Consider the following 27,675-nt stretch of genomic DNA (forward strand, 5'->3'; position numbering starts at 1 on the left):
CTACATTATAATGGAGCCTTTACCTTCTGTCATTGTGCTGAGAAAATGCAGATTCTTTTCAGCAGCTGAGGAGGAAAGGAGAGAAATACATGTGGGTGTTTTTGGACAAATTGAAGGCAGATGTTCGTGGGACTTCTTGGTGCAGCGTTGGTAGTAATGAGCAGATCTGTGGTTTGAATGAAATTGTCAACTGGGTCCCACTGCTCCATCAGTTCCTACAGAGGAATAACTAACCCCTATGGGAGTTGGTTTATCTTGAGTTCTCCTTAAGGCTGGAACAATTATCTGTAGAAACTCAAGCTGTGTGTGTGTAAAAAGTGAGCCAAGCCTGTTGCAACTGATGGCTGTCACAGAGCAAGAGCTGCTGCTTTTTCAGCCTTGCTGCCTCGCTCCATGCTGCTGTGATGGAGGGGACCCTGAAATGATGGGAGCTCTGCTTTGTTCCTTAGGGCTCCAGGGTTTGAATGCAGCGTTTTTGGTGCCACGTTCTCCATCATTTGCTCACGGCAAGGAAATGGCCACAATTTCAAGATAAGTTTTGCAATATTGTGTCATTCCAAGACATTCTGAGTTCCAGGTGACCGGGATGTTGGCTGGGGAGACAGCTCACAACGTTGGTCCTATTTTGTTGCTGCCAAAAATAAAACATCCCAACAAACATGCCAAAAAAAAAAAGAACAAGGGCTATGAAGCCATGAGAGTTGGGATCAGGTGTGGAAGAAGGAGCTACTGGCACTGAGAAGAAACTATTGCTCAGCGTCTTGCCATCATTCTCCCTCCCCCTGCTGTGTCTTCAGGGCGCGGGTGATGAGTTCAAGTCAAAATAGAGTCTCTGCTTTGTGGGTTTGTGTAACTCTGAGGAAAAAAAACACGTTTGTGTCTGAGAAGTGCATTCATCAGGCAAGAATGCTGCCCTTCTGGCCCCTCCGTGGTGCGCGCTCCATTGCTATGGCACTGCTGGTCCCTCTGAGCTGAGCTGTGCCCCCAGCAATCCCTCCTCAGGGTAACAAATGTTTGGGAATGGTCTCTTTTCTTTCTCTCTCTCTCTCTCCCCACTTCTATTTTTGACTCTTCGCTGGACCAAAGTGCGGATTTCAAAACGGGGCTTTTGAAGAGCAGTGAACTTTGGTTCCCAAAGGAGCGCTGCTGTTGGGCGGAGGTTTCCTTTCTTCTTCTGCTGTGGCTCTTGGCGCTGCCAGGTTAAAGCAGCAGTGAGCTCCCTTGTGGAATAGCACTGTGGCAGTGGGTTTCCTGCAGTCTGTTAGCTCAGCCTGGTGTAGCGTTAGGAGCAGAGAGCAAATGTAAAAGCAGGCTTAATTTCTTTTTTTTGAGCGGAATCGAGGAAATAAGGGAGATCCTCACAGGCACCCACAAAATAGCATCTTTCTGTGGTTACTCTGATCTTTGCTTTTGATGCCCAGGTAAAGAGTTCCACTGTAGAACCTTCTAAATGAAGGTTGCTGCTATTTTTGTGACTTGATCAACTCTGCGGATGGCCATCAGCTCATGTTTCTGCCTCCCCACCTCTCTCCTCCATCCTTCTCTTTCTCCCTAAGCTTTGCTCAATGAACAGCCACCCAAGCAGTGATTTTGTTCCCTAGAACCCACACCCTTCGTCCCCGCTCTTCCCATGCTCTCATCATCAAACGCTCATCCCACGTAGGATGTTCTGCTCTCAGAGCACAGAAACGTACTGCTAATGGCTGTAATAATTTATTTAGAATACATCAAAGTGAAATGGACATTCAAGGATGAGCTTTTCAGCACAGACAGAGGTCTTACAGCGATTACATTCCCGGCCACTGGGGATTCCCAGGGAATGCCAACACAGTGTAATCAGTGAGTATACTGCAAATGTAGCCAGAAATACAAAGTGCTCTTTACTGCCCTGTGTTTGCCTTCTTGGCTTACAGCACTGGGCTCGGTTTGTAAGTATTGCTTGGAAAAAGGGGGAAAAAAAAAAACAACAAACCCACAAAAAGTGAAGCAGACAGACACAGATGGAAGAAAACCAAGCTGCAACGAACAGCCTTAGGAATCAGCAAATCATCCCTTAACGTGTGAGAACCATCTCTGAAATCCAGACAGCCAAAACCTGCAGTCTCAAATTACCAGGTCGGCGTTTTTGGGGTGTGAGTGGTGGCTCCACGGTGACATCGTGGCTGGGCTGTGTGTCGCTGGCCGCAGCGGGCGGGTGGCTGGAGGTGCAGCGGGCGTCCCAGTCCGGCTCAGGCAGGTGCTGTAGATAAGAAGCAGCCCACCTGCTGCGAGGAAGGACCCGGCGAACCACCCCAGGAACATCGCCTCGCCAAACTCCCACCGCGGGACGATGTCGGGAACGGCTTCGTCCCAGAACTCCAGGACTGTGGTGTAGGCGACCCAGGAGATGGGCACGAGAGTGGTGATCCCCGCCGCTCCGAACGCTGCTCCTCCAGCCAGCAGCAGCTGTTTCTTGGCATTGGGTTTTCCTTCACACGTCTTCCAGCAGTCCAAGCCCACGCTGGCAAAGAGGAGAGCCAGGAGCCCCAGCCCGTTGGAGAGGCACATCAGGACGCGGGACACGCGCAGCTCCAGCGGCAAGGCGAGGAAGGAGTCGTGGGCTTTGCACTCCGTGGCCCCCTCCTCCTGCATGATGCACACCTGCCACAGCCCCATGGTCCAGATCTCCAGTTCATTCAAATCCAGGTTGAGGTTCTTCCAGAGGGGCACGAAGGTGGTGACGCAGGACGAGACCCACCCGAAAAGCGCCAGCAGCATCGCGCCCACCTGGACCCTTGCGTTGCAGCTCCACGCCATGCTCACACGGCTCCTGCGAGCTGTGTGCCGGCTCCGCTGCTGGGGCTGAGATAAGCTGAGGTGAGCAGAAGGCTTTTGGCATTAACACTTTTGGAGCTGCGTATTTGTGGTGTGGATTTCCATGAACGCACCGTTTCAGTTGGCGGTCACGGTCAGAGCGCTGCTGTTTGTTCAGAGGAGTTGTGTGTGGGGAAAGTCAGGCTTATACCTCTAATTCCTGGGTGTGGCCTCGATCATTTTCATGTCCTGTTGGTTTTGCTGCGATAGAAGAAGGCACCGCTGGCTAGGCAGGAAAAACTGGGTGCAACGGAGAGCAAGGCTGCTCTGAAAGCCATCGTCGGCCTCGCGCTCTGCTCCTTCTCCTCCACTTCTCCATTGAGTGCAGTGCTTTAGCACGGCCCTGCTCCGTGTGTGTCACCAACCACCCCATCCCTGCAAACTGGGGGATGTTCTGGGCTGGCTCCTGGGAGAGGACGTGTCCATGACACAAAGGGTTTTGTCCCCGTGTGCAGGCAGCATTGCTTCAAGGCAAATGCATCTCATGGGCTGTAGCGGGTGCTGCCTCTCCCGTGCTGTGCACAGGAGGGTTAAGCAAGAAGCACGCAAATCCCCTGAGCCCCAGGAACCCTGAGGAGAGAGTTGGCAAGAACAGCTGCAGGTTTGGCAGGGGAGAGAGGGGCTGTGGGCAGAGCATGTGGTGCCTGGGTTCTTCCCAGGGGGATTTAAGGCCCCAACCCTCTTTCAGCCCTTAAATAAACACCGTGAGAGGTGCTGCCAGCTGTCCCTGAGGCTCCCATGGAGGAGCAGCGGCCCACAGACTGCTCTGTGTGCTGGGTCCCTGCTCCAGGAGGCAGAGATCCTGGAAAGTTTCCGTGTTGCAATGGGGCTGGACTTTATACCCTCCTCCTCATCCTCAAAAGTGCTTTGCAAACATTTGCGCCTGGAGCAGCCGCTCCCAGGGGTTATCCAGGGGAGATGGGATGGAGGCAGAGCTGGGATGTCACTTGGGGAACAGCGTTGCTGCAAGAAAATATGCTGCTGTAAAAAAGATAGGGGAAAAAGGAGAGGAGGAAAGCTGTAACCTTCTGATGACACTCACTTCCCATCTGTTCCTGCCCAGCCACATGCATGAACCCCAGGTCCAGCTTTTTAGATTCATCTTCATGGGGGGATTAGCAACTAATCTCTCGCTCATCTGCTTGCTTTGTTACTAAGAAGGATATGAGGGGGCAAGGCCAGGAAATTGCTGCTGCTTCCTTAGCACAGTGGTGGTCACAAGGAGGACCTCCGTGTCCCCAGCACCGCTTCATTGCCGCTTTCCTGGCACGCAATGATTGGAGGCCTTTAAAAAAGGTGTGAGGACAGCAGCACCTATTTGCTCTAGGGATGGGGAGCCTGATCCCTTGGGTACACATCCTGCTGCCATCTCTCAGCGCCGGCTGAGGGCTTCTCTGCTGCATCCTCCCATCAGAGCCCTACAGCTGGGCACGGTCGCCGCTTTCTGCCCTTTGTGGGAAACTCGGATGTCTGGGAACTGCCTGCCCTGAGCACGGTCCCGTGGTCCCACCGGTTCCAGGCTGCCCCCAGGCACTGTCTGTGGCCGCTGTTTGCACTGCTGCAGTCCTGCTGGGGACAGCTGTGTCACCTGCAAGAGGAGCAGGTTGAGCCGAGCGCTGCAGTCACGAGTGCAGCTGGTGGAGTTGCGTCGTGCCGTGTTGGTCACTCCACGTCAGGCTGGACCTGAGCACTATTTATAATCTTGGTGTTGCCTTTTGCTATCTTTAGCCTTCGTGCTGTAGGGATCCGGCTTTAAATATAGCACAGAGCGTGGCCCTGAGATGTGCTGACTGGGTTCTGCAGGACAAGGTGCGCTGGGCACTGAGTTAATGGCTCACGCACACGGAGGAAACCACACAGATGTAGAGAATGGCCTGAAGCCTTTGCTGATGACCCCATCCCCAAAACTAGGGGGAATGGTGTGGGTGAGGGCTGGGATCCTCCAGCAGGGGATGCCCTCGCCAAGCCTCCGCAGCGCGTCTGCCCCCAGCCCTTCCAATTAAACCATCTTGAGGTAATGCTGCCCGTCATTGAGGGGGATTAGCGAGTGACCTTCTTCTCCTGGAGCAGGATTGGAGGACGTGCCAAGCTCGCCTTCCTTCTCCTAAGCTCTGCAGCACAGCCAGGAAGGGATTTCCCCCCCAGAACTGATGGGAAGATGCCCAGGGGCAGACAGGTTGGTGTCCAGGAGCAGCTGTAGGGGCAGGCAGAGGCCGAGGGGCTGTGTCTGGAGATGCGGTAGGTACTGCAAGCGCGGGGGTTCATGGCCAGGGGAAGATGGGCAGGGATGGGGCAGGAGCACAGTGCTGGGGGTATCCGTGAGGCCAACTGCTCTGTGCTGGCTGCTGGGCATCACCAAGTGTTTGGGAGCCGCGCTGTGGGATGGGGCAGCAGCCATGGGACCATGAGACACATCCCTGCAGGAGCAGGACAGCAGCAGTGCAAGGCGGGGGGGCTCAGTGACAGGCAGAGCGGTGCTGCAGTACTGCTCTCATCCTCATTCTGAAGGTGAGAGCTCCATGCACGGGCATCTCTACTAGTGCCATGTTTGTAGGACACTGGACACTGGGTGCAGGCATCCAGAATTCACACCCATGAGTCTCACACAGTGTTACAGGAACTACACACAGTTTGGGAAAACTAAATATAAGCAATTGGCAGGAGCTGTTGCTATAGCATATCAAGGGAAATCATGGGATCGTTTAAGCTGGAAGGAACCTTGAGACATTATCTAGTCTAACTCCAAATTATCTTAAAATTCAGGGATTCAGAATTTTCAGAACTTCCTGACTTTACAAAGAGTCTCACCACTGATCTGCTGCTGCTCTGCCTACAGGAGCTGAGTCCTCCAAACCTGTGTGCTCTCCTGCAGCTTTTGCACTTGCTGCTGCTTCCCCAGCCCCGCACCCGGGGTGTACAGATGTCGCTCTGCGCTGCCAGAGGAAAGGAATAATTACAGCAGATAATTATTTCTGAGATAACACGCTTCCCCCAGGGCTCATTAGCCCAATCCTCACAGCCTGGTCCGGGCAATGCAGACACAGCACAGTGCTCAGCGCTGTGCTGAGCAGGGATTGCTTTCCACCTTCCCTCTCCTTTATTCATTTTTCCTGCAGGTTGCAGCTGGGATGGGTTGTTTGTGTGGGTTTTTTTTTGCAGGATGCTCCCATGCAGAGGCTTGGGGCTGCCCGGAGCGTGCGTGCTACCCTGCAGCAGGGTCGCTCCGTGGCAGAATTTGTCTGTTTGTAACTTCTCTATCCAGCTGCCCCAAGAGCCGAGCCTGTGGGCCCCAGCGCTGCTCGACAGACGGACGGAGCGCCCGCGCCAGGACCGAGCGGCCAGGGCAGAGGATGCTGGATGAGGCAGCGGGGCCCCTCGCCTTGTCCCTGGGGGGACCAGCGCCTGGAGCCGTGCTGGGGCCGGTCCTGCTGTGAGGCTGCAGCCCGCTGACGGGGAGGAGGCTCGGCCAGCCAGGTACCCCCACACCGTGTGCCCCACAGGGCTGGATCCTGTGCCTGGCAGGGCTTCCCCATTCCGAGTTACGTTTCTGGGTGGTGTTAAAGCTGTTTTCCAGAGAACAAGCTGCAGGTAGTGACCGTCGGAGGCTGTGCCTGCTTCACGCAGTTTGAGGGCTGCACAAGTGGGCTGAAAGGGAGGAAGCCATCCCCAGGTGGTGCAATGCAATTAGGGCAAGTAATTGGCTTAACCATCTGGTGCTTCCTGCCCAGCTCAGCTCCATCACCTGACTGAGATACGGCACGATAGGGTGGCCCTCAGCACCCGCCCCAGAGAGTTTGGGTGCTTTGGGTACCAGCTGCAATGGATGCACAGTGGGAGGGGCCACGCTGCCGGCTCTTGGATGGCTGCAGGGTCAGCATTCCCCCTGCTCTGTGTCACAGCCCCATGCCCAGAGCAGCACTGTGCCGAAGCTGCTGCAGAAATGCAACTAACGGGATTATGGTTTAGGTGGGACTCAGATTAATAACCCACTTCCTCCAAGAGATCCCCAGGGCCCTCGCAGTTGGGATTCTCCCCCAGGTCTGCCTGCTGCACGTTGCCTCTCTTTGCAGTGCTCCCGCACTCAGCACGTCCTGTCCCAGTGCATGCATAGGGGTGGCACTGTGCTACACTCCTAGCAGCAGCTGCAGCTGCGCTGAGGGCTGCAGAGATGCTCCCCAGCCCATGACACCCCAGTGCAGGTGCACCATATGCGGGTTGCAGCTGGGATGGGCTCCAGCCTTGTCTCCGGCTCTGCTCAGGGCTGCTGTTTGCATTTTGAAGTAGCTCTTTGGGTCACATTCAACTTCCCTTTCAATGAAAACCCGTATTAAAATAAACATCGACTCTTCAAGTGTGTGGGAGATGATGGCCAGGCAATGTGCTGGGGCTGTCTTGACATCAGCAGTACAGGTGAAGGCTTTGGGTCTGTTTCTCACCCACGGACTACTTTCCAAAGCACTCAGGCTCAAAGGGGGCTTCTGTTAGTGATGGTTTTGTGTCATCCTGAGGAGCCCCAAGGCTGTGGGATTTTCACAGTGCTCTCACTGTGACCGCATCCCAGTGCAGGAAAGGGGCACGGAGCAAGCAGGGCTGAGGCACCCCAGTGGGGAGCACTGCTTCCCTCCTTGCTTGCTCACAGCCCCACGACAGTGTGGGTGCCCAACCTTTCCCTCACATGAACATCCTTCACCTGCCACAGCCCCAAGGAGCTGTGAGCAGGACCAGGCAATACCCCCCCCCCAGTATCCCAACCCTGCACTGCCCACACACCCCACAGCTCCACCTGACAACCCCGCTCTGTTCCCACAGCATCCTGCACTATGGCCGCGGTGCTTCCAGCCGGCAGCAGCACGGAGCCTCAGCACAGCCTCTGCACCCACAACAGCGTGGGCAGCACCTGGCTTCCACGCGAGGAGCCCTGGGGTCGCAGGAACTCCATCCCACCCGCGCAGGCGCCCACCGCCAGGCACATGCTGGCCTACCTGCCACGGCCACCCACCGACACCAGCCGCTATGGCACCTTCCCACAGAAGGTAGGGCCACACGGCCTCGCCGTGCTGCGTGACGGCGCGGAGCACGAGGAGGGTGGTTTAATGCTGACTGGAGCCTTTCCCTTTACAGCCCGAAGTCCCAGCTGCCCCCGTGCTTCTCGCAGATGCTGCTGCTGAGAGAAGTGCCCTGGTTCCAAACGACCTCTTTTCACCTTGTGGCACCGATGTTCCTAGCGACCCAGCTCCCATGCAGAGCTGTGTAGACTCGGAAGCCGTGGGATCCACCAGGCGCTGGCCCAGTGTCTCCATTACCACCAGCGATGTGCCCAAGCACCGCCGGGCCTCACGCCAAGACCACCCGCCTGTGCTGCGTGACGGCGCCTCTCGCTGGTACCCGCGGCACAACCGCAGCGTGCCCAGCATCCTCAGCCCCACACAGAGCAGGACGCCCAACCGCAGCATCGTCTCCATCCCTGCCTCTGAGAGGTTGCAGAGCAGGCGTTGCAAGCTGATAGAGGACGAGCGGCCGCTGGGTCTGGCCGGCAAGCAGCGGCGCCAGCGCTACGTCACCAAAGTGGGCAAGTGCCAAGTGAACCTGGGCAACATCCAGGAGAAGAAGAGGTTTCTCTCGGACATTTTCACCACTATTGTGGACCTCAAGTATCGCTGGTTTCTCTTTGTTTTCATGATGTGCTATATTGTCACCTGGCTTGTCTTCGGCACCATCTATTTCTTTGATGCGTGGATAAGGGATGACGTCAACCACATCGGGGACCCAGAGTGGAAGGCGTGCATCGAGAACGTGGACAATTTCATATCTGCCTTACTCTTCTCTGTGGAAAGTCAGAGGACCATTGGCTACGGCTCCAGGATCGTGACAGCCAACTGCGCTGAGGGCGTCATCCTGCTGATGGCGCAGTCCATCATCGGGTCCATGATTGATGCCCTTATGGTGGGGTGCATGTTTGTCAAGATCTCCAGGCCCAAGAAGCGTGCCCAGACCTTAATCTTCAGCAAAAATTGTGTCATCTCCCACAGGGACGAGAAACTCTGTCTGATGTTCCGCATCGGGGACCTCCGGGAGAGCCACATGGTGGATGCAAAAATAAGAGCCAAGCTGATCAAATCCCGACAGACCAAAGAAGGGGAATTCATCCCCTTGGAGCAGTCGGAGCTGAACTTAGGCTACGATACAGGGGAGGACAGGTTGTTCCTGGTGGAGCCCCAGATCATCTGCCACGTCATCAACCAGCACAGCCCCTTCTGGGACCTGTCGGCAGAGTCACTGAAGAGGGAGCAGTTTGAGATCATCATCATCCTCGAGGGCATTGTGGAAGCTACGGGTGAGTGAGGAGGGGTCGGGGTGGCTCTGTCGCAGCCCTGTGGGGGGCCAGGCCCGGTGCTGCTGAAGCCATGCTGTGGGCAGGGGTCAGGCAGAGCCGGGCGCGAGGGACAGGGAGCGGGGTCTGCGGGTGGCCACCTGTGTTAGCATGGTGCAAAGCCCACCGCCGCCTCTCGCCATGTCCCCGCCGCAGGGATGACGTGCCAGGCCCGCACCTCCTACACCGAGGACGAGATCCTGTGGGGGTACCGCTTCGAACCCTGCATGTCCCTGGAGAAAGGCGCCTTCCGCGTGGACTACAGCCGCTTCGAGCTGACCTTCGAGGTGCAGACCCCAGCAGTGAGCGCCAGGGAGATGCAGGAGATGGCAGAGCTGGAGCGCCAGGACCGCTCCACACCCAGCCTGTGCTGGGAGCTGCTGCCGCAGCCCTGCGGGTCCTGAGCGGGTGGACATCGAGGCTCAGTGCGACCGCAGAGCTTTGGTTTTGTATCACGGGGCAAAGAACCCCTCAGCAGAACATTAAAACCTGTTCATGATGATGGTGATGTCAGTGTCTGGTGGTGGCTTGAACAGACCGGGCTGTGCCCAGGGCTGCTCCCAGAGCTCTTCCCTTTCTGAGCCCTCAGCCAAGGCAGTGCTACTGAGCCAGTGGTACTGGGACAATGGCACCAGGACGAGGCCTCACGGGATGGGGCTGGGGGAAAGTTGCAATGCATACATATAGAATCATAAAGGTCGTAAAAGGTCTCTGAGATCCCCGAGTCCAACCGCAGCCCATCCCCACTGTGCCACCAAACCACAGCCCCAAGCACTGCATCCCCACGATTCTGGAACATCCCAAGGGACAGTGATGCCGATGCAAGACATCCATAAATCAATATCAGGCCTGACGGCTTGTGCATAAATGTGCGAATTCCAACATTAGCTAATTCATTAGCTAATTAATGCATGCGGGTTGCACCGGTGCGTTTTTGTTTACATGCCGAAGCCCTCCTAGACGCCAGGGGGCGCTAAAGCACCGCGCGACTCTTTAATCCCTCCCGCCCAACTTCCGGCTCTCGATGATGACGTCAGTAGAGTGCGACGCGGTGACGCCCGCTGTCTGGCTGAGCAGGGGGTGAGCGCGGCGGCCCCGGGCCTGGCCGGTGCGGTTCCGTTCGGTTCGTCGCCGTCACAGCAGGTCGGCCCGGCCCGGCCCGCATGGCGCGGCGCTGAGTGGAGATGACCGATCAGGAGAACAACAACAGCATCTCCGGCAACCCCTTCGCCGCGCTCTTCAGCTCCCTCGCCGACGCCAAGCAGTTCGCCGCCGGTCAGAAGCAGCAGCTGCGGCAGCTGGCAGGTCAGGGCCGGGCCGTGGGGCTGGGCGAGGCCGTCTGCTGCTGGGCCGAGGCGGGGGAGCGGGCGGGGGGCTGCCGGCTGGTGCCGTGTGTTCCTGCGAAGCCTTTCCCCGGCTCAGAGTGCTGAGGAAGAAGCTCAGGAGCTTTATTTTGCAGGAGAGGAAACTTCAGCCAGCCAGGATGACTCTGACAACAGCGTGTCCGAGAGCCTCGATGACTGTGATTACTCTGTGGCCGAGATCAGCCGCTCCTTCCGCTCCCAGAGGGAGCTGTGCGAGCAGCTCAACATCAATCACATGATCCAAAGGATTTTTCTCATCACTCTGGATAACAGTGAGTGCTCGTGCTGTTGTTGATGTGGCTTGCCTTGTGAAGGCTTGCTTTGGGCCTCAGGGGGATGGGATGCTGGTGTTCTCTGGGTGAACAGTAGGAGACATGGCCCCTCCTCAGACGGCAAGCTCTGCTCTGGTTCTTATGCTGGTGTAAAACAGGCTGGGAGGAATGCGAGGTGGAAAAGGTCTGTGTCCTCAAAGCGTGCAGCTGGTTCCTATCTGATGTTCCCAGAACCTTGAACAGAGCTTATGTGTTTGCTTTTCACCTGTGAGGGTTAGAGAAAACAATGTTGTGCAACTGCTGTGAAAGACTGTTTCTGCCTCTATCATTGAAAACAATCCTGGCAGTTAACAGCTCTGAGTGTCGTCCTCTGCATGCAGCAAATGGAAGCATCACTTAGCATGTCTCGGAACTGGCACCAGCGTGGCACCTCTGGCACCAGTGTGCTGAGGAGCTCGTGCTGCTCCTGCTAAGCGGGGCCACATGGGACAAGGGTGTGAACAGAGAAACTCCCCGAGAGCTTGGGGTCTTGTACCACCCCTTCCCCTCCTCTTTATCTAGTGAGGATGTATCAAGCTGTAGCCCAATATGTAGTATGAATAGTATGAATACCCCGAAACCATCTTATACAAGTGATATCAGTGTAAGAGTGCAGCTTCTAATGGTGTGGGTTCTGTGCTTGCAGAAAAATGCCTTGCTGAATTCCCTAATGAAATGTGTTTTAAACAGGAGCTTGTCAGATCTGTGTGAAATTGGACAGGGATGCTGGGAGGTGGGCAGTGCTTCCCTGCAGCAGCCAGTAGCAGACGACTGCCTTTGCCACAGGCAGGATCCTGCTTGTAGATTTCACTTCCTGCAGCTATGTTCTATCAACCAGGACAGCAAATTATTTACGTTCTCATCAGGTGACCCCAGCATGAAGAGTGGAAATGGGATTCCAGCTCGTTGTGTGTATTTGGAAGAAATGGCTGCAGATCTGGATGACCAAGACTGGCTTGACATGGAAAACATCGAACAGGTATAACAACTGCATGCCTCATATCTCATGCAGAGCAATGACTGTCCAGATAGAGTCTGCATCAGTGCTACAAGAGATTTGCTGGTTGTAACTGGCCAAACTCTTAAAATCCTAGCTCACTTGGGGAATTTAGTATCTTCCATTTGAGATAGGTTGTCCTGTAGCAACGGTGACAGATGAGGAGAACTTTGCAAGTGCACAGCCTGTTTTTAAAAGATAATGGATTTTTCTGTTTGGTTTGTTTGTAGTTTTTCTCCTTTCTGAAGCTGTTTCACTTTCAAGCTGTTTTTACTTGTATCTAGGCGCTGTTTACCCGCCTGCTGCTGCAGGAGCCTGGGAACAACCTGATTTACATGACCTCTGCTGGCACACAGAATCTCTCTGCAGATCGAGATGCAGGGGAGAAACAAATTCTACGCTACCTCTATGCCTGTTTCCAGAGGGCAAGAGAAGAGGTGGGTAGGAGTTTCTGAGAAAGAAGGTAGTGCTGATATCTAAAAGCTGATGTTTTCATGGCAAGAGGTGGATATGCAGCCTCAGATGTGTTTTATTCTTTCTGTGCAGATAACCAAGGTTCCAGAGAACTTGCTGCCCTTTGCTGTGCGCTGCCGAAATCTGACTGTGTCAAATGCTCACACTGTTCTTCTCACCCCAGAGATTTATGTCAACCAAAATGTGTATGAGCAGCTGGTGGACCTGATGCTGGAAGCATTGAGAGGAGCACGTAAGTTTGGGTGAACTTAATGTATGTCTTAGCGAGGTTACTGTTAGTGGTTCTGTTCTGTTTGAGCTGTGTTTCTCTGCAAGTGTGTTCGGCCCTGTGAAAGTTTAAATTTTGCAGTCAGAATGACAATGAGATCTCCTGACTGCACTGAGGAGGTGGCTCTAAAAGGCACTCTGAGTTCTTGCATCTCACTGGTAAAAGCAGCAAGAACAGCACTGTGGCTCAGATAAAGCTTTGACTCCCTCTGTCATGAAAAGGAAGACGAAGAGGAGGGCTGTGTTCAGGTTGCAGTGGGCACATGCTCTACGATCTGGCTGCACTGAACATTGCCAGTAATTGTCTTGTGTGCCTTGCTAGATTTTGAAGACATGACTGAGTTTCTGGAGGAGGTCATTGAAGCCTTAACGATGGATGAGGAAGTGCGGACGTTTGGGGAAGTCATGGTGCCGGTGTTTGATGTTTTATTGAGCAGGATCAAGGACTTGGACCTCTGTCAGATCCTGCTGTACACTTACCTGGACGTGATCCTCTACTTCACAAAGCAGAAAGACGTAGCAAAGGTGCGTGCTCTTCAGTTATGGAGGACTGTTAACTTGTTTAATTGTTATGGGCAAACCCAGCTGGTTGGAGTGGTATCATCTTAGTGGTGTTCAGTGAATGCTTCTGTAGTGTCACTCAAAAAGGCAAGAGGTAGAAGTGGAAAAAGAGGTTGCACACGGCAGCAGGAAAGCAGACAGTGATCCTAGAAGCAGGTACCTCTGGTGTACCTGTAATTTTCTGTTCATGGCTGATCTTTGGTTTTTTTAATGATGTTTTTCTTTTTTTTCTGTGACACATCTTGTGCTCTTCTGATTTATAGCAATTCATCTTCACAGTGCAGCTTTGGTGACTGCATTTCAGTTAGGCTGCTGCACCTTCAACTGTTTTCCCTAGGTTTTTGCAGGGTACATTCAGCCCAAGGATCCTAGCAATGGACAGATGTACCAGAAGACTTTGTTAGGTGTCATTTTAAATATCTCCTGCTTGCTAAAGACTCCTGGTGTGGTAGAGAATCATGGGTATTTCTTGAATCCATCCCGATCCAGTCCACAAGAGATCAAGGTGCAGGAATCCAACATTCATCAGGTGAGACTGAATTGTAACGATGCTGCTTCCCAGTGGGTTTTATTGGTCTCTGCTTCTGGGTTCAAGTGAGAAGACTGGAATGTGGGGTTGTGTTTTTTGCTGGCTCTTAGCCTGGCTTGTGGCTAAGAAAGTTGCAGAACCACTTTAGCCTGTGGATTCTCCATCTGTAGGACATGGATGGGTATCACTGCTGAGCCAGGTCGTATCCCAAGTCTTCATACTGACCTCATGTTTCTGCTGCTTGAGAAGTCATTGCTTATGCAGTCGCTTCCTGAGCTTTGGGAAAATGATACGGTACCATAATGCACCAAAATGTAGGGCACCATAACTTAAGATGATGTGTGGAGATAATCTCCCTTTACTGTAATTACTGTGAGTTTTTTCAGTACCTTTCCTCAACTAAAACATTGGCTCACAAGCAGACAGAACGACGAGCAGCGCTTTTCCTCTGTGAAATTAAAGAGCCTCCTTCCTGAGACCAGCAGTGCTAGCAGGGTCTGAGGTTGTTTCAGAAGAGAGAAGCATCACAGAGTAGGACACAAGTGGGGAAGCACACTCAGGTGCAGGTGTTTTTCACAAGGAATGAGATTTCCAGCCATGCGTTCATTCAGGGTTGTTGTTTCTGCCAAAAACATGTGAAGGATTTTGCTTGTATTTCCCACAGAAACAACTTGCATTTCAGTGTGTTGTTAATTATTCTGGCCTTGGGTTCTGAGCTATTGGTAATGCGTGCCTGAGTGGTGATTAACACAGGTGTCACAGTGATAATTTACTTTGAAAATCCTTCCTTTTGAGGGTGGGCTGTGGTCTGGAAATGGGGCAGCTCTGGAAGCATTAGTGAGGTAGTCAAAAGAAGCCTTCAGATCACGACTCCTTCAACCACTCTCTGTTTCCTGTTACAGTTTATGGCCCAGTTCCATGAGAAGATCTACCAGATGCTCAAGAACCTGTTGCAGTTGTCTCCAGAAACGAAGCACAGGATTCTCTCCTGGCTCGGAAACTGTCTGCACGCTAACTCAGGCCGTACCAAAATTTGGGCTAATCAGATGCCAGAGATCTTCTTCCAGATGTATGCCTCAGATGCCTTCTTCCTGAATTTGGGAGCTGCCCTCCTGAAGCTGTGTCAGCCCTTCTGCAAACCAAAATCTCCTAGGCTGCTAACCTTTAACCCCACTTACTGTGCCCTGAAGGAGCTGAATGAAGAGGAGCGGAGGAGTAAGAATGTACATATGAAAGGTATGTCCAAAACTGTGGGAGCAAGTGAAGTAAAAAGGGATCTTCTCAGCTCTTAACCTCTCCTGTGCACTCTTGCTGTATGTTGGTTAACGTTGAATTAAGTGAGAGATTGCAGAGGAAAAAGGGAAGGGATGAGTTCAAATAAAACACTGTCCAGTGTCACTTGCAGTCATTTCATATTATCAGGAGGAGCTCTCTTCACCCGTTAACAAAGCTTAATGCAAAGATGCTTTTAATTCTAGGTTTGGAAAAAGAAACGTGTTTGATACCTGCTGTGACTGAACAAGAGCCAGAGTTTGCAAACAGCTACAATCTGGTGACAGAAAACCTGGTTCTGACACAGTATACCCTTCACTTAGGGTTTCACAGGTAATAATTCTAGAGCTGTGTGTGTTCTTACGGAGCTGGACTCTGAGAAAGTGCTAGACGTGCTGCTGAGGCACTTTGAGAGAGGTTTTATGTCTTTAGGCTTGAATAATTAATATTCAGAAATAACAGCCAGGTGCTGGATTGCCAGGGCTCACTCAGTTCTGTCACCTTCTCTGGGACAGCAGGCCTCTGTCCTTCTGTTTATGTACTGGGGAGCATCTCAGTGGCAGAGTGTGAGGTGCCTGAACTGCTGCACTAAATTGATTTTATCCAAAGCAGCAGTGCAAGGTAACTGGCCGTTTCCAGGAAACAGTTTTCTGGACACCAGAATGCACTATTTTTATAGCTTTCTTCTCTGAAGTGTTGCCTGGATACTATGAGGTCACCACTGATTCAGGCATGGTCCCCTTCTGGTTTATTATCTAAATATAGAAATAGATGAAAAAGTTGTGCAAGTGGCTCGTTGCTGGGAAACTGAAAATGTCACTTCCCAGGCTTACCCACAGCCTGACCTTGGTAACCCAACAAGGTTTGCAGCTGCGTGGGTTTGTTGTCTGCACCACTGCAGAGTGCTTCGTAGGAGCTGCTGCTTTTCCAGGCTGCTCAGCAGACCTCTTTGGTATTTCAGGAGGATTTCTTGTCCTGTCAAGTCCTGGCTTGCCTTTCTTTATACATTTCTTGTTGCTGACCCTTGAAACTGATTGTTTGCAAGCAAATAGCTTAAACAGAAAAGATGCTTTCCTGCTGCAAGAATGTCTCTGACAAACAAGCTAAGCTCTAGCTAGCAAGCACGGTGTCCTCTGTATTGCTTGGGCAGGCTGTACTGAACTTACTTGCTTCTTGTCTGAGCTCTTGCCTTGTTTTCCCCAACCAGGTTGCACGACCAGATGGTAAAGATAAACCAAAGCCTTCACCGCCTGCAGGTAGCGTGGCGAGAAGCTCAGCAGAGTTCCAGCCCTGCTGCTGACAGCCTCAGGGAGCAGTTTGAACGCCTGATGACCATCTATCTCTCCACGAAGACGGCGATGACGGAGCCGCAGATGCTGCAGAACTGCCTGAATCTGCAGGTGTCCATGGCAGTTCTCCTGGTGCAGCTGGCCATAGGAAACCAAGGGACTGAGCCTGTAGAGCTGACGTTTCCATTGCCAGGAGTGGAAAACAGTGCGTTGGCCTATGTACCAGGTGAAGCCACTTCTCCTGCTGGTTTGTGCTGCTGCTGTAAGGGTCTGAATCTCAAGCAGCTTAAGAAATGCTCTGTTTGGAGTGTTTATGCATACTTATTCTTTATGATCCCTTAAGCACCAGGGTTTCCCCTTAGTTTTTAGCTTTGTGAAGGGCGAGTTATAGAACGTGTGAGAGAGTGTAGTGTGAGTCAGCTGCAACTTCAACGATAACAACACCCAGAGCACAGCATCCAAAACAGGCAGAGATCTCAGTTAATCCAGCAAGCTGGTCCTGATGATGCCTAGATGAATACTGGAAGCTCTGTCCAGGGAAGTGCTTTGCTTTCTGGGGGAGAGGATGCAGTGCTACTGCTGATAGCATTTTTCTTTGCACAGAATATTCTCTTTGAAGGGGGTCATTAACTCTCCTAACATTTGCAGCTCTTTCAGGGAACACTTCAGATTTTGATTGCTGCTGACCTTTTAATGATCCTGTGCATTGCCATGTTGCTAAGTTTGGCCAAATCCTGCATTGATTTACTGTTCTCCCTGTGCACTGAATTCTGTTGTGTTGAGACTGTCTTCCTTGAGCTTCTGCTGCGTAGCAGTGCATGATATCAGTGGTGAGCTGCTGGAGCCCTGTGGAGTGACTTTTGAGATGAGTGATGTGAATCCTGTGTGTTAGGTTTCTTCAGGCTGTGTATTCTTCACGATTTTGGTATTCTAATAAAACTCCCCCTTTGTTCTGAAACCTTAATTGGAATTAGAGAGGTAAGCTAAGTGCCACTGCGTGAGCTGCCTGATGAACTAACATGCAATCTCTCCTGACAGAATTCTTTGCAGATAATTTGGGTGACTTCTTCATTTTCCTGCGGCGTTTTGCTGATGACATCTTGGAGACTTCTGCTGATTCTCTGGAGCACATCCTTCACTTCGTTACTGTTTTCATGGGTGATGTGGAGAGGTACGTACAGACCAGGTCTAAAGCCTTTGTGCTTACTGCAAAGCACCTGGATAGAAACAGAAAGGTGGGAATTGTCAGAGGTGCCTTGGGGCTTGGCTCATACACCTGTAGGGTTGCTCGATCTCTTTGAAAAACTCAAATTCTGCTCACAGAAGGCACTAAAAGCTGCCTGAAGAATTTGTGCTTCACGTGAGGCAAACGGAATATTCAGTGCCTAAATACTTGTTTAGTCATCCTGTGGGGGAGCAGAGTCACCCAGAAACGAGGTGCCAGTGAACACTGAGCAAGGGAGGTTTGGCTGTCGCTGTAACAGTGACTGCTGCTCGTCTCTAGATGCTGTTGAGAGAGTTTTTCCAACACTCTCAATGCTTCTTAGTACCTGAAGAAGTTACTTCTGTGCTTGCTGGCACCCTCATCTACACAGAGGGCATATGGCAGCAGGAGCACTACGAGTATCCATCAGCTGGAAATCACTGCCTAATCAAATTGTACTTGAATTACTTATTCTGCTGCTTCCCTTGGTGCTGTATACACAGAAATGAGCAAGTGTGGTGCTGAGTAGAATTTAGATGCTAGTTGTGGTCATCTGGCTGTATTTAACAAAAACTAGTGTTGAAAGGATGTTGAGTGGGAGTTGAGTGGGAGAATCAGGTGTTGTTCCCAGCAGAATCTGTTTGTCTTTTAACACAGATGCTTTGCTTTATGCTCCTATATGACATAAGAAACTGCTCTGTTAGAGATGCTTTGCTAGTTGCTACAGGAACATACTGAAATTGATCTTTTTTAAGTATCCCTTTGAATTCTACTGTTTTTTTGCTTACAGAATGAAAAATCCTCATCTGCGAGCCAAGCTGGCAGAAGTGCTGGAAGCTGTGATGCCTCATTTAGATCAGGCCCAGAATCCCCTTGTCTCCAGTGTGTTTCATCGCAAAAGAGTGTTCTGCTCTTACCAGTATGCTGCCCATCTTGCTGAGGCACTTATCAAAGTCTTTGTGGATATTGAGTTTACTGGTAAGCATGGAAGGTGAAGAGGTGTCTTCCTTAAAATTTGTTCAGGTTTTGAAGTGCTCTCATTTAAAAGAAGGAATCTCTTTGTGCTTTGTTAAACTGCTCAATTGTATTCCAGCAAAGCACCTGTCTTTCCAGAGTTCTGACTTGCACAAAACCACACGGCTAGGAAGTATAACTGTCAAAGGGCAGCTGTTTGTTGGTGCAGCAGTGCTTGTAATTTGCCATTTCCTTCTGCTGTGGAATCGGTTGTGTTGTTTGGAAGTCAGTGACAGGTCTCTGACTTCTCCAGGAGCTGGTTTTTATAATCCCCTGAGAGCAATAGGAAACACATGCTGTTAGAGGAAATGCATATGTGTAGCTGAGGCGCTCATTTTCCTTCCCAGGGGGTTCTGTTGGACTCTGCTGGTTTCCTGCAGCCCTACATACGACTGGCACTTCCTGCACTTTGAAATTGGAGAATTGCTCAAGAGCTGGAAGTGCTGCCCTTCTCACTTGCTTGTGTCTATTTCTGCTTGGGATGCTGTCAGGCACACTGACTGTCCAATGAAGGCACCCTCCTCCTGTAAAACTATCCCAGGTGATCTGAAGTAGCTGTGATCCCAGCAGCCACTCGTGCTTTTGTTCCACAGGACTCGTTGTACCCTATGGATGCTTAGCTTAGCCTGCTCACAGCAGTGGTAACAGAACTGCTGGACCCTTTTGTTGAGGAAGTGGTGAAGCTGTGCTTTGACTGCTTGCTGCATTCAGTACCCAGCTGGGTGATCAATATTCAGCTTTCTGAAGAAAAAACGCAGCCTGCTCCCACACGGTGCTGAGCAAACATTGAAAAGGGATTAAAAATCTCTGCCTGTAACGTGGTGCTCTCACCTCTGTCTAGGTGACCCACATCAGTTTGAGCAGAAGTTCAACTACCGCCGTCCGATGTACCCCATCCTGAGGTACATGTGGGGCACGGATTCATACCAACAGAGCATAAAGGTGAGACAAGCATGTGAGCGTGTCTGTCCAGCTCTTTGTGGAGCTCACAGATTTGTGTCTTGCAGTTTGGGCTGTGTCAGAGCATTGACAGTCGCTGTCTTGTTTGCAGGCTTTGGCTGATTATGCCTCAGAGAATCTAGAAGCAATGAATCCCCCTCTTTTCCTGCGCTTCCTTAATTTGCTCATGAACGATGCAATTTTCCTGTTGGATGAAGCCATACAGGTAGGGTTTTGTGTGTGTGCTGCAGGCATCGTGTAGAAATGGTTCTTACTCCCTTTTAGGTGGCTGATTACAGCAGTGAGCTTTTATCTCCAGACCAATATGAATATGCTTTTGCTCTTTGGATGAATCCTTGCAGTAGACACTTGCTGGGAAACTCAGCTGAGCCAGGTTCAGGATCTTGCAAGCATCAAGTCTGGTGTAGCAAACACCATGGAAGGGATTAAGGCAGAAGTATGATGGGGTCTGGGATGGCTCTCACAGGGCACTTGATTCCATTCCCCTTCATCCTGGGAGATGGATCAGAACAAAAAGAAACAGAAATCTTTCTTTTTTTCTTCCCAGATGTGGAATGAAGTGCTAGCAGAGTCAGAAGGAAATCTGCCTGTTGTTAATCTGGATGCAGCCAGGCTTTAAATGAGTGCTGCAGTTTTTGATTATCAAATCCCCCTGGCCTTCCCTCAGGTGGTGTAGGCTAATAAGGACCTTTTGTCTCTAGGCAATTTTTCATTAGGTTTACAAGGCAAGTTTCAGCTGAATTCGTGTCCCTGATGTGTGATGATTGTCTCACCATGCCTTCCAGAGCCTCTTGGTGCTGCCAGAAAGTGCTTTTGTGGAGCTTTGACCTGTGGCAGAAGGGAGGCTGGCAGATCAGGCAGGTCATGTGGATGTTGCTCATTTGGTTTTGAACATCTGCAGACTTCATACAATTTGTCAGTACGAGCAGTTGTATGTTTTATTAAAATTATGCAGTTATGAGCCCTTTCAAGTGCTCTACCTTTTCCTTCCATAACTGGCCCCTGTCAGAGTGGAGCAGATAGTATCTGAGGTCTTGCCATTAAGTTTCCTAGGGTGGTGAGAACACCAAGGCATTGTAACACAGGTGAGCTCTTATTTCTTGCTTGTTACAGCTTTTGGAATTAACTCATGACATTCCACTCTTGAAAATGCTTTGGTTTTTCTGCCTCCTAAGATCAGGCAGATGAGCAGTGAGGCTTGATGCTTTCAGTTAATGTTACCTAGATGTGTTAAAGTGGAATTTGCCTTAGGAAGAGATGGTAACATTGTACTGATTGACCAGAGGAGATGATTTGGAACGTGGATGTTCTCTGTGCTAAGCACTCAAAAGCTGTGCTGGATGTCTCTGACAGTTTTCTTAGTTCACTAAGGTTTCTTTTCTGCCTACGAAGGTTACAGAACGAAGGTTCTACGAGGAGCAATCCGAATGTAATCCATATTCATTACAGGCATTCTGGTTTTTAGCATCTCCCTGCTAATGCTCTCAGGCAGTGATCAGGGAGCACTCTGGGTTAGCTGCTGCTGCCTATTTATTGCCTGCTCTCCTGAGGCTGCTGTAGGAGCTGTGTTCCATGCTTCTCTATCAAACACATGTGCCTCTTCTGCGCCCTGAAGTGACTGGTTCAAAGGAAAGCATCTCAGCCTGCTTTTCTCACGCAGCTGCTCCCATCTGTTTCCCTGCTGTGTTTTTCAGTACCTGAGTAAGATTAAAATTCAGCAGATAGAGAAGGACCGTGGTGAGTGGGACAGCCTGTCCCAGGAGGCTCGTCGGGAGAAGGAGTCCAGCCTGCAGATGTTTGGTCAGCTGGCTCGATTCCACAACATCATGTCCAACGAAACCATCGGTACCCTGGCCTTCCTGACATCAGGTAGGAGGAGCAAATCCTGCCTGCTGAGACAGAGCTGCATTGCCTGGGGATTGGGCGGGTGTGATTGGGTTTAAGGATTGTCAGAGAGGGACTGGATTACCGTGGAGCTCAGGGAACTATTGGTTTCTGTTCCAGAAATCAAGTCCCTGTTTGTGCATCCCTTCCTTGCTGAACGCATCATCTCCATGCTAAACTATTTTCTGCAACACCTGGTTGGCCCTAAAATGGGAGCTTTGAAAGTCAAGGATTTCAGCGAGTTTGACTTCAAACCACAGCAGCTAGTTTCTGACATCTGTACGATCTACCTGAACCTTGGGTATGTGACAAGGGAGTGCTGGAGGTGGGATGTCAGAAGCGCTCGTGGAGAAGAAAGGCCTTTGGGTGCTTTTAAGTGTAAACAGGTTTTTGTCGTCTCTTGGACACTGAAGATGTTTGCAAGGAATTGGAAATCTAATTTGGCCTAGAGTGGGACTGGCTGTGATGTGCACAGCAAAACCTGCACTGGGATGGGAGCTGCAGCTGCAGTTAGGTGAACATCTGGGGTTGCAGAGCCCTGTGACCTCCTTTGCCACAGGGTGGGAGTGTTTTCATAGGGGCTGTGTGAACAGAAGTCCTTAGTGGGCCTTCCAGAAGCATGGTGTGCTTTTCTGTAACTGTTGTTGGATTACACAGGGCAGACGGCTGCAGTGCAGCTAGTAGGAGTGGAAGTTGAGCGTCATCACAGTTAAATTCATCCCTTCTGTGGAGAGGACCTAGGAAGAACATTTGATTACAGTCAAGCTTTTCTCTTGATACCATGTAACTCCAGTTCCTTGCTCTGGTAACACAGCTGTTGAGGGCGCTGTGTTTTGCAGCCAGAGGAATATGAATTCTTAAGCTCTTGTTTTCTTTCAAATTGTGGTCCAGGGATGAAGAAAACTTCTGTGCCACAGTACCGAAGGATGGCCGTTCCTATTCACCAACGCTCTTTGCCCAGACAGTAAGGGTTCTGAAGAAAATCAATAAGCCTGGCAACATGATAGTGGCTTTCAGTAACCTGGCTGAGAGGATCAAGGTGAGAAGTAGATAGGATGAAAGCCAAAAAGAAAGGAAACTGGCATCCTTTTCCATCTGTTCATGGCCGCACCTTTGCCATGAATCTGCAGTTCTGGGGAATGGTGCTTTATCTGAAGTGTATGTTTGGACAGCTGAGCAGGCTCCTTTGTGGCACAGACCCCTATAAGTTTTGGCATTACCTGAATGCATCTACAGATGTATCTGTATTTCTTGAATGCATCTACAGCATGAGAAAAGAAGTGCGTGGTGGCTTACAGTGAGGCTTGGCTATTGAAGTTTGTCAGCTTCTAGTGGCAAATGTGTTTGTGTAAATCAGGCTCCCCTACCTGTTCTACGTTTCTGTAGTTTTAACAGTGCCTCTGTTAAACAGCCACCACCCTGCCCAGCTCTGATACTTGTGTGTTCCAGTGAAGTGTTTTCTCATGATGTTACAAGCAAACCTGTTTTTGAAGGAATTGGAACAGCACTGGGAGCTCTGGGATTTTAAAAGCTGTGTTTGCCTGCCAGTCTCTTGCAGACCGTCAGCAGCAGGAGGAGGAGACATATGCAGATGCTTGCGATGAGTTCCTGGATCCTATCATGAGCACTCTGATGTCTGACCCAGTAATCCTGCCTTCATCCCGTGTCACTGTGGATCGATCAACCATAGCCCGGCACCTGCTGAGGTACGAAATGTAGGCTTAACTGCATCCTTGGTTATGTTAAGCTTCCTTTCTCACTGCTTTTCGTGGGGCAAGGACTTGTGCTTTTCCAAGTTGGAAGCTTGGGATAGGGTGGGGTATACAGGTAATACATTTCACTTATCTAATGATATCCAGTGACACGTGGGCTCAGTGTTGGCTCAGTAAATTCACTTAACAGCAGGAAGATTGCACCAATCTTCCTGACCAGTTTTTTTTTTTTTTTTTTTTTTTTTTTCCTAGCAAATGGGCTGTCAAGGTAATCTCCTCCATGCTCTCTTTCAGTGATCAGACAGATCCTTTTAATCGGAGCCCCCTCACTATGGACCAGATTAGACCAAACAGGGAGCTTAAAGAAAAGATTCAGCAGTGGCTTGCAGAAAGAAAAAAGCAGAAGGAGGAGCTGGAGGACACACTGAACTGAGAACAAAGATCTCCATACCCAGACATGCAATCATTGGCGAGATAAATGCCTTGCAGTGGTGACAGCAGTTTCTCCAGAGCATCCATGAAACTTGCCGTGTGAATGAGGAATACATCCGGTGTATTTGCACCACATCTGGAATCTCTCCTAGTACCTTCTTTTCTCTCTTATTCTGTCTTTCCTTTCAAGAATTACTGTTTAATACCAAGAATTTCCACTGCACTGTAGCTTCCTCACCTCTGCATCTTGGGAAGTTTCAGCCTCTTCTGATTGTCCTATTGCCCTGTCCCTGTACTAACTGTTCTCTGTGTTGGCTAACAACTGCCGTGTTACTTTTCCAGTGACACCAAAAATGTTCTTTGCTACCCCAGCCTCTGTTCTGTTGCTGTTGACTTCCAAGTTGTTAAAATGATGTAATCTTGTTTACTGTGAAAGTGATGCCTTCGCATCTGCAGCAGCTCTGAAGTTCAGAGGGGGACATGGACTGAAAGGGGACAGTTCTGCAAACGTGTACGTGCTGATTGTGGACGGGGTTTCTTTTTCAGATGATATATGGGACTAAGGGGTGACAAAATGCAATATTTAGATACTTGTACAGTCGATCATGAAGGTCTAGCAGCTCATAGAGCTCCTGCGGGGAGAAATTAGTTGCAGAACAGCTTCTGCTTTAGCCAGGAGGGATGACGAGGCTGCACGTTCTTTTGGAGGAGCTTGTAATTAGCGGTCTGTGAATGAGAACACCTGTTGTTTCAGAGCTCTTCCGGAGCCGCGTTGCCTCCCTGCCCAAGGCTGTGTACGTTCTCCCGAGGAACGCTATAAATCCTCTTTGCCTTCACGCCGTCCCTCGCCTGGTTTATCGCCGCGTTTGGGGGCACGGGGAGGGCCGGCATCGCGCGGGTCTCGAACCCGGGGACCTCGGGGCGCCGCGCTCCGCCCCGCGCGCGTGGTGCGGGGTCCTTGTGGCTCCGCGCGGGCTGCCCGCGGCAGACGCCTGACGGGAGCACGAAAAGCAGGCGCCGCGGGCAGGCGGGGTCCTGCGGCGGCAGCGGGGTGACTTTGAGGCATGGCGCAGGCCGCGCAGAAGCTGGTGCAGCGCCTGAGCACCCGCGGGCCTCAGCTGCTGAGCGGTGAGCGCCGGGCGGCCGCTCTGCGCCGACGTGGGACGGGGCGGGAGGTCCGGCCGCGGTTCTCCGTGCGCTGCGACGGCGGGGAAGGGCGCCGGGCCGGGGGCCGGGAGGGACGCGTGTGAGCGCACCGCCGGGCTCAGCTGCGCGCTGCTCCTTTTGTCCCTTCTAGCTGCCGTGGCCTACTCCAAGCCTCGTCTGGCCACGTTCTGGTACTATGCCAAGGTCGAGCTTGTGCCTCCGACTCCCGGTGAGATCCCCAAAGCCATCGACAGCATGAAAGCCATGGTCAGGAGCTTTCAGTCCGGTCGCCTGGCGCAGCTCACGGTGAAGGTAACGGCTGGGTGGGGATGGACGTGAGTAGGAGGCTGTGCTTCTGTTCTGGTTAACAGATCCCAGGTAGGGCTGCTCACGGCAGCCTGCCTTATTGCATCCAGAGCTTTGCTTCTGCTAATTGTTGCCTGCTTAAACGAGGGTGCTTGGAAGACTGTTTTCCAAAAACGACCAAAAACAACCAGCTAAAATCTGCCCTCAGAGCAGTGACTGGCTCAGTATCTGTTCAGTCATACGTCTGTAGTTATTGGGTGCTTCTACCCTGCTGCGTTTGCATTAGGAGTGTTCACAAAGCCAGGGGTTGGGCTTTGTGCTTTGCATCTACAGTCCTTCTGTCCTCCGTGGGCGTTTCTGATCCTGACCTTGGTGTCTGTTAGTAGCAGAGTGATAGAGCTGTGTAGCAAACAGGCGTTCAGCTTGTTTTCTGTTTTCTCGTTCCTGGTACCCATTAAGTATTCTAAAGTGTGTTTAATCTCCAGAGTGTTTTGTTGTCATGAGGCTTAGGATCTGTTCAGAATAATTCTGATTAGACTCAGTTACAGGTGAAGACAACAATTGTCTTTGGATGTTTCTTATAAGGATGGTATTTTAAGCTGAAGTAACTTGTGGAGATAGGAGCTTTAACATATTTGTCTCGTACTGCCCTTGAGTGAGGACATCCTCCTGCTCAGGCTGGACAACCTGTGTCCTGCTTGGCTGCTTAATCCTCATGTGCTACAAGTCAGAGATGTGCAGCACTGGTGCTGCCTCCCAGCGCAGTGAGCTTCCATCTCATTGCCTGCATGTCTGTGAGGAGCTGAGGCTGCATTTTCTGCCCAGAGCCTGATGTTAGGTCATCTACTGCTGCAGTTTGGCTGCCTTTATTGGTGACACGCTCCCCAACCCAGAGCTGCAATGAATATGAAAATCTAATCAGTTGGATAAGGAACAAGTCAGTCAGTTGGGGTAAGCTTGCCATCACTCAGGAGAATCCCTCATTTTAGATGAGGTTTTGATAATGCTTGTAATTACTAAGGCACATTAAGGCATGTGTTATTCATTGTGACCATTTTATTCTCTGCTAGTCAGCTTATTTTCGCAGTGTTGCTTTTTGCTGTTAAAAGGACCCTTTGCTACAACCCTTGAATTATTATTTCTTCTCAACCATCTACCCGTGCACCTTTCCCTGTGTTTCTTTCAAGTCCTTCAGAAGAGGCATCCCATTGCCTCTTATGTTTTTGAGGCTTTATTGCTGCCTTTTACCTGCTGCCTGCAGAGAAGCTGGCTCAGACTAGCTTCCTTCCTCCTGCTGCTGCCTTTGCTTAATTCGGCACACTAAGCAACCTCATCTAACAGAGGATTTCAGCTTTGCCTGTGGAGGGCATCACATTGTCTTTAATGCTCACAAAAGCAATTAAAAAATGTTTAATATGCGTGAGTAAGATTTACAGCTTGTGAAGGAACAGTGCTGGCTGTCGCATGCAGAGGAAGTGCGTCGTGCGAGTGAGATCAGTGTTTGTTAAGAAAGGAGCACAGAGAGGTGTTCTCTGCAAACCCAGTTCAGCTCTTTGTGAAACCATTCCCCATGGGAACCAATATGTGTTACGTAGGTGTTCTGAACTCAGGAGCTGAGGGCTGGCATTTCAGCAGTGTGTTCTGTTCACTACCAGGCTTATAAGAAATTACACACACACAAGCTTGTCGTGTTTTCCTGGATGAGCTCAGGGATGGAAGAGTTCTGCAGGCTCTTCAGGCTCTGACAGTTGCAGTCTGTGAGCCGCAGGCAGTCAGCACACAGTGGTATTTTCAAGGCACGGTTTCACCACCAGCATTCTAGCTTGACATACTTTCCTGAGCTGCTGGCAGCTGGCTTGAAGCTGGGAGCATTTATAGGTCAAGAGTTGAAAGTGTTTCAGTGTTTCAGCATTGTTTCAACTCTTCCACAACTGTACCAGAGCTGCGCTGCGTTCCCTTGGCTCCTGGCATTACCTGCTTCAGTGGAGAGAGCAGGGAATGGATTTGCCCAGCAGCCTTAAAGCTGTGTCATCTGTTTGGTGCGTTCTTTGCCCTGAGCTTAGATTTGTTTCCTGCAGGTATGGTTTTAGAGCCCTGTAAGGCGATGACTTCTAAAATAAAATCTCAGCTGATGTGGTATTGAACGTTTCAGAGCCATTTTACCAGCGTGACCTGTTGAGGGGTGGAGGAAGGTGATAAACAGTAACTTTGCACATCTGGTTTTGGCTTAAACTGTTGTCTTGCCAATCGGATGACTGCTTTGCTAGTCATGCATGGTGTTTGATCACAAGAGCAAGAAAGGAAGCTGTTGCAGGAGCAAATATTCTAAACTGTGGCTTTTTTTCTTTCAGGAAGCGCTGAGGAACGGTTTGGTGGCCACAGAGGTGCTGATGTGGTTTTACATTGGTGAGATCATAGGCAAACGAGGCCTGATTGGATACAATGTTTGAAGACTCGACCTGAGTAACACAGCGTTTGCTGCTGCGGCCCTGAGCCTGTAACACAAATAAAGCCAGGAGCTGATGTAGAGTTGTTGTGGTCTTTTTGTGGTGGTTGGGATGCGAGCCTGGCAATGTCACCAGTGTCACCAATGGCTTCTCTAACACAGCTGCCTGAAGGGCAGTCCCCTTTGCACAGCAGCACATGCTGGTGAAGTGACTCGCTTTCCTCTGCCTATCCCTCAAAACATGAGGCAGCATTAAAGCTGGCTTGGGTCATTTCTGCTGCTTG

General features: G+C 50.9%; 4 protein-coding genes across 4 annotated transcripts; 3 read left to right on the forward strand and 1 right to left on the reverse strand.

Moving 5' to 3' along the window:
• Window positions 1-2,103: 2,103 nt before the first annotated feature.
• Window positions 2,104-2,796, reverse strand: CLDN25 (claudin 25). Its single transcript, XM_052697238.1, has one exon. The coding sequence runs from the start codon at window positions 2,794-2,796 to the stop codon at window positions 2,104-2,106; it is 693 nt and encodes a 230-aa protein (XP_052553198.1).
• Window positions 2,797-7,320: 4,524 nt separating this feature from the next.
• On the forward strand, window positions 7,321-9,709 carry LOC128087565 (G protein-activated inward rectifier potassium channel 4-like). Its single transcript, XM_052697239.1, has 3 exons — window positions 7,321-7,886; window positions 7,975-9,187; window positions 9,380-9,709. The coding sequence occupies exons 1-3, from the start codon at window positions 7,674-7,676 to the stop codon at window positions 9,625-9,627; spliced, it is 1,674 nt and encodes a 557-aa protein (XP_052553199.1). The 5' UTR covers window positions 7,321-7,673; the 3' UTR covers window positions 9,628-9,709.
• A 554-nt stretch (window positions 9,710-10,263) lies between these two features.
• Window positions 10,264-24,329, forward strand: UBE4A (ubiquitination factor E4A). Its single transcript, XM_052697019.1, has 19 exons — window positions 10,264-10,528; window positions 10,683-10,859; window positions 11,765-11,877; window positions 12,180-12,332; window positions 12,442-12,601; window positions 12,959-13,161; window positions 13,535-13,726; window positions 14,629-14,962; window positions 15,205-15,331; window positions 16,206-16,513; window positions 17,326-17,458; window positions 18,282-18,469; window positions 19,347-19,447; window positions 19,557-19,670; window positions 21,160-21,334; window positions 21,470-21,650; window positions 22,241-22,388; window positions 22,898-23,055; window positions 23,356-24,329. Exons 1-19 carry the CDS (start codon window positions 10,408-10,410, stop codon window positions 23,492-23,494), a joined length of 3,225 nt encoding a protein of 1,074 aa, XP_052552979.1. The 5' UTR covers window positions 10,264-10,407; the 3' UTR covers window positions 23,495-24,329.
• A 149-nt stretch (window positions 24,330-24,478) lies between these two features.
• Window positions 24,479-27,474, forward strand: ATP5MG (ATP synthase membrane subunit g). Its single transcript, XM_052697021.1, has 3 exons — window positions 24,479-24,621; window positions 24,791-24,951; window positions 27,297-27,474. Exons 1-3 carry the CDS (start codon window positions 24,558-24,560, stop codon window positions 27,393-27,395), a joined length of 324 nt encoding a protein of 107 aa, XP_052552981.1. The 5' UTR covers window positions 24,479-24,557; the 3' UTR covers window positions 27,396-27,474.
• Window positions 27,475-27,675: the final 201 nt, after the last annotated feature.

This window comes from Tympanuchus pallidicinctus, unplaced genomic scaffold, assembly GCF_026119805.1.
Source record: "Tympanuchus pallidicinctus isolate F22 unplaced genomic scaffold, pur_lepc_1.0 scaffold30, whole genome shotgun sequence".
Classification (NCBI taxonomy): domain Eukaryota; kingdom Metazoa; phylum Chordata; class Aves; order Galliformes; family Phasianidae; genus Tympanuchus; species Tympanuchus pallidicinctus.